This window comes from Parus major, chromosome 3 (assembly GCF_001522545.3).
Source record: "Parus major isolate Abel chromosome 3, Parus_major1.1, whole genome shotgun sequence".
In the NCBI taxonomy this organism is placed as follows: Eukaryota; Metazoa; Chordata; class Aves; order Passeriformes; family Paridae; genus Parus; species Parus major.
The window spans coordinates 39,034,639-39,045,674 of record NC_031770.1 but is presented as its reverse complement, the minus strand read 5'-3'; the positions used below and the strand labels follow the sequence as shown (position 1 = coordinate 39,045,674).

The window sequence follows — 11,036 nt, the reverse complement described above, 5'->3', positions numbered from 1 at the left end:
TAAGTATTAAGCAAAATGTGAGATATATCAACTCAAGCTGAACTTCAGCTCTCCTCTGTTTGCCTAGAGAGAGCGATCAGTGCGAAAAATATTAACTATATAGGTAAGTGTCTGCTGCCATAGGGCTACCCATTCCTTGGGTCCATGATATACAGAGGGATTGGTCCTTCCTTGAAGCACCCATCTGGAAGAATTAAACGGTCTTCTAAAAGCTCAGAGGACAGAAATACTAATTTAGATCGTCTCTAATAATTTGATTTATATATTTTCAGAACAGTTCATATTCCACCGAAACCGCCCCGTCGCTTTCCATTCCGGCTGTTCCCGCTGTTTTCGGCTCTCAAACACGTTCATTGTCAGGTGTCATCGAGGCGAGGAAAAGCCGAGGCAAGACGGGACCCACCGTCACCATCCCCACCCCCTCCACTGTTTTTGTCCCCTTTCCCCTCCGCCCCTCCCTTCCTTATGGACCGTACCCTAAAAGTGACGCCACTTCTGCAAGGGGTGACAAGTCCCTTCTCTCCCTGTCACCTGCACGGAGCTGTCTGTGCGAGTCCTCTTTCGGGGTTAGCCTCTCCCAGCACCCGGCTTTTCCAGATTTAAGAGGTTTGAAATGTCGCCTGGAAAGCACATACCCAAAGACGGGGCTGCCAGCCCACCGTGCCGTGCTCATGTGGGGCTGGAGCGCTCGTGGTTTTTGTTAGGTTTTTGTCAGGCGCCTTCGGTGGAATAAACACCTGGTAGCCAAAAGATCATCTCCAACTATGGCTAGCAGTGACCACGTATCAACTTAGTAAACTTTGCCCGTAATTTATTTGCAGATGCTGCTTTCCCCTTCCGAAGAGGACAAAAAGCAGACAGAAAGAGCTTTAAGAAACTTTAAAGCAAGAACTAATCTGAAGGATAACATTTTTTCGCCTGTTTCTCCACAGTGGTTGAAAGAGAGGTGACTCCAGAAATAGGGCTTGTCAGACTGAAGGGGGAAAAAAGCTCTGCGGAGTTGATTAAGTGAATGATGTATGAGCCCGATGGTGCTGTGTAAAGCCCCAAGACGCAGCTACTAAACCAAAAAGGGCTGAATCACCGTCTGCATCCCGCAAAAGGGACCTTCAGCGTGCCTTCCCCTGGAAGCCCTGACTTCCAGCTCCTTCTGCTGCCAGGCAGCTTGACACTGTACCCCGGGCACTTTCTCCTAAAATTTGAAAAATCCCGGCAGCGATGATGCGCAGTGTTTGGAGGAGGGGAGAGATGCCGGTTTTCAAAACAACTCAGATTTTTACACCGCTCCGCTTCTTTTCCCCTCTCCTTTGCTCCCGTTTAAAGAACTTGTTATTGTTTAAAGAGACCCCATTGAACTATTTCCTGCTCATTGTCACCTCTCTCCCCCTCGCCCTCTATCCAGGGATTCTCACGGAAAGGTAATAAACTTCCCTCACACCACAGACCGTCGCAGCTCCGGAGAATGCAAACTATTACAACACCGGCCGGCGGGAGTGCTTCAGAGCATCCCTCTTTTCCCTCGCCCCGTCCCTTGTTTTTTTGACAAATAACTTTAAAATAAACTCATCCCGCTGCAAAGTTTCACCCATGAGCTCCTCCCCTCTAGCACGCAGGAACTCGCGGGGGTTTCTCCTTCCTTCCAAACACAGCCTTTAACTATCGATCTGCTGTTCAGAAGTATGTTTTTATCTAGGTGGGTTGGCGGGTGGCTATCGAGCTGATTTTTAGATTTTTAAAAAATTCTTTAGGCGGGATGGCTGGAAACCATCGCCGTCGAGCATTTCGGCTGCGAAGGCGCTGCCCGTGCCGGCGCTATGAGGCAAAGGCCGCCAATTTTCTCAGGGCTGGGCTCACGGGCTCGCTAGCAGCGGGCAGGGCCCACGCTGTGCCGGGTTTGTGGTCAGCCCCTGCCCGCTGCGCTTCCAGCCCTCTGGCCCATGTTCCCCGCAAGGCTTTGTGGCTGCCCGCCGCACCCTTCCGTGCAGCACAACTTTCTGACACGGGGGCAGGAGCGGGGTGCTGCCGTCAGCTTACGGCCCCCTGGAGAAGAGCCCTCCCCGGTTTTTCTCCCTCTAAATATGAGTCCGCGGCGGGAGCGCCTCCCGTCCAGGCCTGCCCGCCTAGAAGCGGACCGGGGGTCTCGCTGCGCCGGGAGGGTGCCGCGCTGGCCGGTTGTGAGGCTGTTGCCGAGATGGGCCATTTCCTCCGCGGCAGCCGGAGCCCCGGCCCCGGCGGCTTTGATAGAGGTGCAAACATTTGGGGGCAGATTTACATAAAATAGCCGCGTTTAATCCCGCGGGCCGCAATTAACATCACAGGCTCCCGCGGGCACCGTTCTGATATGGCCGCGGGCGGCCAATGGGCAGCGCCGCGCGCGCCCATCAAAGGCGCCGCCCGCCAATCAGCGGGGCCCCCCCGCCGGCGCGCTGATGTCACCGGGAGGGCGTTTATGGCGGGCTATAACAGCGGCCCGGCCGCTGAGGGCGCGGGGAGGCGGCCCCGGCCCGGCCCGGCTCGTTCGCGTCGCTGCCGTGCCAGGGAGCTGCCCCGCGGGCGGGCGCGGGGCCAGGATGAGCTCCCCCGGCGCGGAGGGCGCGGGCAAGCCCCCGCAGTACCGCGTGGACCACCTGCTGAGCGCTGTGGAGAGCGAGCTGCAGGCGGGCAGCGAGAAGGGGGACCCCACGGAGCGGGAGCTGCGCGTGGCGCTGGAGGACAGCGAGCTGTGGCTGCGCTTCAAGGAGCTCACCAACGAGATGATCGTCACCAAGAACGGCAGGTAGGGACGGGCCCCGCCACCCCCGCTGCCTCCCGAGCCCGGTCCCGCCCGCCCGCCCGCCCGCCCGCGGGGGGCGAGGGTGTCCCGGGCCGGGGGTCGCGGCTGCCCGCCGCCGTGCCTCGCGCCTCCGTGTCGCCCCGCAGGAGGATGTTCCCGGTGCTGAAGGTCAGCGTGTCGGGGCTGGACCCCAACGCCATGTACTCCTTCCTGCTGGACTTCGTGGCGGCCGACGGGCACCGCTGGAAGTACGTGAACGGGGAGTGGGTGCCGGGCGGGAAGCCGGAGCCGCAGGCGCCCAGCTGCGTCTACATCCACCCCGACTCGCCCAACTTCGGCGCCCACTGGATGAAGGCGCCTGTCTCCTTCAGCAAAGTCAAACTCACCAACAAGCTGAACGGCGGCGGGCAGGTAAACACCGGGACCTGGCGGTCGGCGGGGCTGGGCCCGGCGGGCTCGCTCTCTCCTCACTGCTCATTTCCATACTTTCCTTACCAAACGGGCTGGGATGGGTCATGCTTCCCTCTTCCCTCCCGCCCAAATTCAGTCATTCAGTCAGGAGGGTTGCTCTTCCCACCGAGGATGGGTGCCTTGATGTTTTATCACTTTTTTTTTTTTATTGAAAATCTGTTGTTGGTCTGAATATATGCTAGCGTCAGTGGTGTGGTAGATGGATCTTTCTGGCTGAGTTCTCAGTGATGCATTTGCGACTCTGCGAGTGCCTTGTCAAGTAACAGGGATGAAGATCACTGCAGAAAGTTGTGCTGTCTCCCCTCAGTGTGCCTTTCCTTCTCTCACAGCTTCAGTTTTAGGCTTTATTCGTACTTAACTGCCTTTTCCACCTCTGATGGAAAAATGGATGCTTTAAAAGTGAAGCGCCTGAGTGCCCTTTGTGCCTGGCAGCATCTTTGTGCCACCACTCCGTCACTGCTTTACCTGCTCTGTTTGTTCGCAGATCATGTTGAACTCCCTGCACAAGTATGAGCCACGGATTCACATAGTGCGAGTGGGTGGCCCGCAGCGGATGATCACCAGCCATTCCTTCCCAGAAACCCAGTTTATAGCTGTGACAGCCTACCAGAACGAGGAGGTATGCACAGCAGGGATGAGAGGATGCCACTACCAGGAGGTTTCAAGTAGCAAAGCGTGCATGTTGCAGAGCAAAATAATGGATCTCCTTTTGCGTTTTCCAGTTCTTCCTATGCTGTTTTTTGAAGCTAAACGTAAAAGATGAAATTAATGCGTGTAAAAGCCGAATGAATGAACTATAGAACAAAGTTCTGATTGTTGTTCGTCTGAATATGCACTGCTGATTCATTTTAGGGGAGTAATTTTTAGAAGACTCTGATGGGGGGCAAACAGCTATGGTAGAAAATGCAATTGTCATTTTCAGCTACACATTGAAATGGTTAAATGAACCATTTTTGGAGTGGCCCTGTTTTTGTTAGCCTAAAAGCATGTTTGTGTTGAACAAAGTAATTGTCAAGTTTTCTGTGATTCCTGTGATTTCTTTCATGTCCAATCTGCTCTGGCTTGAAATGTGAAGATTTTTAAAGCTATTTAGTTTATTGCTTTTCTTAGGTGTTTCCTTAGATGATCAATGAACTCAGGTAATTCAGTCTTTTAAAATCTGGCAGAGAGACTAACTCCTAGTGCATTGATAATACTTCAGACCTTAAGGAGCTGATTAATTCATGCTCATCAATTTCTATTCTGGGCCTACCTTTATTTCTTCAGAAGTCTGTGATTTTACCAACTTCAGTGGATAGTCCTAATTCCAGTCCTAACAGCAATGTGATAATGAATGGTATACATGTCAATAAAGATATCTGTTGTTGTTTTTAGATCACAGCTTTAAAAATTAAATACAATCCGTTTGCAAAGGCATTTCTTGATGCAAAAGAAAGGTGAGAGCTCTTGACTTAATTCTAAAATGTGGATTTTTAAGATAGTTTTGTGAAGGCATATTCTTAACTAATACAACGTGGTTTCTTTTACAGAAGTGATCACAAAGACATGATGGAGGAAGTGGGGGACAACCAGCAGTCTGGGTATTCACAGTGTATGTTTCCTTTGATTGTGCATCATGAGCATAACTTTGATTTCTTCCATCTACTCTCTGTTAAGTTAAGCAAAACTTTGAGACCAGTGCTTGATGGCTGGCTTGTTAGCTCATAGAGAAAGGAATGTTACCAGTCTCTGTGGTTGTGGTTCATGCATGTTTATGTATAAACACTATCATTTCTTTATGTGGTTAGGATTTACTGCATTCAAAACCATTTAATAGAATCCTGCAGAGCTGCCTTTATGTCCCAAAGGACATCTGCCTTTTTATACAAGGACAGCAGTGTTCACATGGACATGGAGACAAAAGTTTATTTCATAGAATTTATTGATACAGTAATTATGTTTTAAGTAGTCTAATAAAATTATGGGTATTTGCTTAAAAAAGTCCTTTCAGATGATTGAAAAGCCTAAGTGTTTTAATTATTTCTGTTTTAACAGATGATTGACAACAAAATGCAACCAAAAAAGAATGATAGAGTTGATTTGCAATAGGAATTTGTTTCAGGGAAAATACTTAATTTTTAAGAGGAGTTCTTAAAAATTAAGGAGCAGTCTGAAAACTTCAGAGCTTAGCTATAGATTGAGACCTCACAAAGAACAATTTCAAACTTAATACCATGCTAATAATTACAACACACATGCTGCCTGTGTATGGGAGGGTTTAACTATTTCCCTATTTCCTTACTGTGGTTGTGATTAAATGGTTATTTAAAAAACAAGTTAGCTTGGCACAAGACTTAGCTGCTTTCTAATTTTCCTTCATAAGAGCATTTATCCAAGTTGTAAAGATCGAGATTTTTCAGCTGTGTTGAAACTCAGTTTCCTTTCCTGATCGTGCATTCATTTCCTCGCTGCTCAGTTACTTGTCTCGTTGCTGTGATTCTCTGCCTGGCTGCACACTGCACCCCTCTTACAGACCTTTTGCTTCCCCCCAGTAGGTAGCTGGCTCATTCCTGGGAGTGGGACTCTGTGCCCACCTGCCAATCCTCACACCCAGTTTGGAGCCCCCCTGTCGCTGTCCCCTGCCCACAGCTGTGAGAGGTACTCGTCACTGAGGAACCACCGGCCTGCGCCCTACGCCAGCCCCTACACACACAGGAACAACTCGCCAAGTAAGTCTGTGAATACTTGGGCTTCTAGATGCAGCCTGAGCAATCTTGTACGTAGCTTTGTAGTTCATTTTGAAGTGGAAAACTAGCCCTCTGTGAACTTTTCTTGCATCTTGGAAATTTTGTGCAAGACTTAAAAAAAAATACAAGAACAAAACCCCTCTAGTGTTCTTTCTTGTTCCCTGGTCCTCAGCAAAAAAACCTCCTTGCCTTAGCTAGCTGCCACAGCAGCTTCCTTCTTGCTGTGGGTGGCTGTTTGGGATTCCCTTTATAGCTTCCTAGTGCCCCTGTTGTGTGAGCCAGCCAGTTTGGGTCACAAGCCAAGTAGTGTAAGCCACAGTCCAGTCACTGCTGATGGTGCCTAAGGCAGATTTCAAGGTGGCATGATCAGCTCAATACTGGGATGTGTGCTCCAGTGATAGGCTCGTTATCCAGCTTTGCCAGACTGTTGCTGCCAGTGTAGGTGATGGAAGGTCTCCAGGTGACAGTGTAAACAAAGAGCCCTCCTTTTCCCACTGACTAAGTAAAATAGTGTGTGCTGAGTTAGCAGCTGGCTTGCAGACTGCCTTTTGGCCATAGGCCCTTCACAGAAATAAGATTTTGCAGTTATGAGTGGAGCAAAACAACACATCAGGACAATGCCAATAAAGGTGTGAGCTTGACACAACTGGTTACTGGCTTTTTTTTCTGTGTGTGTAATTTTGTTATTATTTTTTTTTTCCAAGGCAGTGGTGGGGAAGGGTGGTTTAAAACTCTGCATTGCATTTAAATACAAGATTGCTATTTGGCCTGATTCTAGTGTTTGGATGTGATTACATGTTTTCTCAGCAGCCTATGCTGACAACTCCTCTGCCTGCCTATCCATGCTGCAGTCCCATGACAACTGGTCTTCTCTGGGAGTTACCACACACACAGCCATGCTGCCCATGGGGCACAGCACTGGCACAGCTACCAGCTCCAGGTAGGAGTCCATCCCTCAGCATCCCTCAAATCCCCTTATTGGTATTTTCTAGGAAGAAAAGGCTGAAAAAGAAGGTAAAGAGTCACCAGCATATTTGAAGTCTTTTTCTGGCCATTGGTATGAACCATTAGCACTCTGTGGGTACTGAGCAGGACTATCCACAAATAAAAGATTGATTTTTATGTTTTTGTTTTGGAAATGTAGATACTTCTGACAGCAATGATAAATTAAGGATTGCAAATTGCTTAAACATAGATGGAATTTGAGGATGCTTTATTAAGTATCATCTGTATTATGCATAAGGGTGTTTAAAAAGTTTATTTTCTTTACCCCTTCCATTTTGGCTGGTCACAGCTTTCCCAGTCATCTCCATAAGCTGTTGTTCTGCTCCAAATGTTGGAGCAGTGAGCTGTAGTGTGGAGAAGGAGCACATGGTTGGGGCAGTAATTCTTTACTTAAGCATTGCCACGCTAACCAGCATAGTGTATAACAGTTCATGTGGTGAGAGTCTTTGATATTTTTTGATCATAGAAAAGGAATCTTTTCTCCTCTTTGTACTTATTATCTTAATTAAACTTTTGAATCCTTTTGCAAAAATTCAACTTGAAGTTAGTCCCTTAGAGCTAAACTTGAAAATTCAAAGAGGTGAAGAAGAGATGGTAAAATATTTGCTGTTAACTGAGGGATAAGATTTGGGCATCTTTCTTACCAGTTCAGACCTACCATTCTGCTTGAGGAAAGCATTTTTGCATTTGAACCATGCACATGGACTCTTAGCTGTTAATCAGGCTACATACTGCTACCCAGAATGAGTTAACTGTATTACTGAACATATTTTTTAGTCCTGAACACAGATTGAGTAAAAAGATCCTTCTTTCTCTGCCTGATCCCCAGGATGCCTATTTAGGAAGTCGGAAAGTTCCCGGAGTTTCAGTTTCTGCACTGAGTTGTTAAGTGGGTAAAACCAGTAAGACTTGGAACTGTGGGACCTCAAGGAAGGCCTTTCTGCCACCCCTTTTGTCTAACCCCTTATCTGTTGGAAAATAACCAAGTTCAGTTTATTTGTGGGTGTGCCATTCTGCCTAGGGGGTCCTTCCTGCCTGGCAGTGGCTGGGAACTGCCTAGAGAGTTTCACTGTCTGCAGCAAACAGACCTGGCTCGGGGGCTGTGTTGTGAGCCAAGGAACTGCCAGCAGGCGCTAGGGTCGCTTAGAACTGGTTTTATCTATGGCTTTCCCTCTTGCAGTCAGTACCCCAACCTGTGGTCTGTGAGTAACAGCACCATCACGCCGGTGTCCCAGCCGAGCGGGATGTCCAACGGGCTGAGCTCCCAGTTCCTGCGTGGCTCTCCAGGACACTACTCCGCTCTGCCCCACCCGGTGCCAGCGGCCTCCTCCGCCTCTCCCCTGTACGACGGCGCGGCGCCCGCAGACCTGCCCGATAGCCAGTATGACACCTCTGCACATGCCAGGCTGGCATCCACGTGGACACCTGTCACCTCCCCTTCCATGTAAACCCAGAGACACCCTCTTCCTCTGAGACACTTTTAGCTACTGAATTACTTTAGATGCTTGATCCTCAAGGAGGAGAAAGAGGAGATGCGAAGGAAACGGCAACCAAAAAGCATCTGCACTGCTCTGCATAGAGCATCCACATTATACCTCTTATAGTGAACAGTGCATCACTGACTTCATGTAGAGTTTACAAACCTGGTGAGTGTGCAATTCTGAGAGCAGATTCACTGCTTTTAATATTTTTTTCTTTTTTAAAGTTTGATAGGCCTAAGTTTTAAGACTTATACTTGGGTTCCAAATATCTCAGATATATTTGGACCTAAAATTTGGCATTGTTCTTGAGTAAGTTACTCCTAACTGTTTTTCAGTTAATTTTCTTCAATGGCAAACTTAGCTATAGTCATGAGAAGATTTTTATTAATCATCTAGTTAGAAGCATTCTGAAATATGCACAAATGTAGCTGAGGAGTGAAGTTTTTGGAAAATCATGTGCACTAACACGTATTTGCTTCACAAATACGTTGTGTTCTTAACTGTATGCTTATTTCCTTGCTGCTGAATTAATGTCGAGACAATCTTCGAGAATTATGTTCTTTCCAATAAAAACAGTATTAATGTTTGATCTAAAAAGTTTTACCCAAAAGACTCCTTTTAGAAGTAAGTTTTGCTGGTTGGTCATATGGGTTTTCAAGTACCCACCAACTTAGCTAAACATCTCATTCTCAAACAGCCAGTGTGTAATTAGAAGCCCTGTCCCAAACTTTTTTGAACCATTGAAAATACATCACTTGGGTGTTTTCTAAAATTTTTTTTTTAATCTTTGGCTCAGGCCTTAAGGAATTCAACACCTCGGGGAATCATTCTAATTTATTTTATTTCAGTCTTGTACTCTGATCTGTATTTATTATTTGGTAAGTTACAACTTTTTCTACATGTTAAGGTATGTAAATAATCCTTCAAGCTACAGTGTACTCTTTTAAGACAATCATATGTGGGATATGTCACCTCATGGCACATGGAACAGCATGGATGTAAGTAGTTAACTTACTGAATGAGGGAAATCTGTAGTTGCCAAGGATTTTGCAGTGCAGATATACTAAGATTTAAAACATGCTGACTGCTTGACTTGCTGGAAGGAACAGGTCTTGATAAAATATTTCCTTCATTAATCGTATGAAGTAATGTGATCCAAATTCCTAATGCAGGCTAACCGAAAATATTGGCTGCAAGTGTGCCCTTAGATACGTCTCTTTCTCCCACTGAATCTGCCAAATACACATCCTGAGGAAAGTGAGTTCTTTTGCATAAGCCATAACAAATAACTTGTATAATGAAGTGCCTAATATAGCAAAGCAAAATTCTGTATCAGGGAATTCCTTAAATAACTCATTGCTGTGTGCTGCAGTGGCAGCTTTAAGATGGAAAAGCAAATATTTGCCACCATTTTTGGTCTGTTTAGTACCCTTTGGGCAGGTTCCTAGGTTGCTCCTAGAAAGGTTTTGGTAGGGCTTGTTCCCTGCAGAGACAAGTCTCCCAGAGGTACTCCAGCAGGAGGCAGTGCCAGAAGTGGATGGCTGCACAGCCACATCCTCTGTCAATATGTAAATATTGGTCTAAGTGCTCCTATTTTATTGTGAAGGTAAATTGTGTAAATGATGTAAGTGCATTATTATTTAGATTATTTTGTAGAAATTAGCATCATCTTTCATTGTGAGGTTTTATACTTGTATTTTGGACATATAATTTAAGTTAAGAAAAAAAAAAGTAAAGATTCTTAAGAAAAACTCCATGCTTGAATTTTCAGTTTGTGGGGGCAGTGGGAAAAGTGGAACAAGTGCACATCATCCACATTGAACCTACAGTACGCTGACCTTCCACTGGGTGGTTTCACAACTGATTCCTTCTGTGCATCAGCTTTCCGTCTGTGGGCGAAAGTTCAAACAGTTCTCATCCACCTCTCCCTGCTTTCTCTACTCCCAGCTTTTTCTCCCTTCTTTTGGTAAATCCTTGGCTGACTGCTCTTCCAGAGGTGGTTGCCACATTTGGTGTTGGGTAAAAGCTCTTTTCCTGCAGTGACCGGTTCCTAGCTGGGCCTGGATGCAAGCCTGGCACCTGCTGTGTTATAATACCTCGATAACCAGATTTTCAAGTGTTTCAAGACTTGGGGGGGATCCCAGCTTGTGCTGGGGAAGGGGGGCCAGCTTTATCCCTTGCCCACAGCTGTGCCCTCAAAACAGGCATGGCAGGGGAAGTAGGTGATTGATCTGCCATAGATTCATTCAGTTTGGAAGTGACCTTTAAGATCACTGAGTCCAACCCTTAACCCAGCACAGCAAAGTCCACCACTCAACTGTGTCTCAGTATCACATCTACATGTGTTTTCAACACCTCTGGGAATGACAACTCCACCATTTCCCTGGGCAGAGAAGGGGGTGCATAAAGCAGGAGAGAGGTGCTAGGCCTAGGGCTGGACCCTGTCCCTGGGCATGGCCCTTGGCAGGCAGCCCACTGAGGATCTCTTTCCCCTACAGAGGACAGCCCACAGCTTCTGCCCAGCACAGGGCTCAGTGGTTTCTCAGGTTCTTGAAGACCTTGTACTGCAGAAGTGATTTT

General features: G+C 47.1%; 1 protein-coding gene across 4 annotated transcripts; it reads left to right on the top strand.

The window, feature by feature from the left end:
* Positions 1-2,501: 2,501 nt before the first annotated feature.
* On the top strand, positions 2,502-8,673 carry TBXT (T-box transcription factor T). Of its 4 annotated transcripts, none has more exons than XM_015623518.1 (8): positions 2,502-2,776; positions 2,920-3,184; positions 3,729-3,863; positions 4,619-4,680; positions 4,774-4,835; positions 5,779-5,952; positions 6,781-6,910; positions 8,156-8,673. In XM_015623518.1, exons 1-8 carry the CDS (start codon positions 2,571-2,573, stop codon positions 8,421-8,423), a joined length of 1,302 nt encoding a protein of 433 aa, XP_015479004.1. In that variant the 5' UTR covers positions 2,502-2,570; the 3' UTR covers positions 8,424-8,673. The 4 variants fall into 4 exon arrangements, with proteins under 4 accessions (XP_015479004.1, XP_015479003.1, XP_015479002.1 ...); XM_015623517.1 differs by having other exon boundaries at positions 6,778-6,910; XM_015623516.1 differs by having other exon boundaries at positions 5,776-5,952.
* Positions 8,674-11,036: the final 2,363 nt, after the last annotated feature.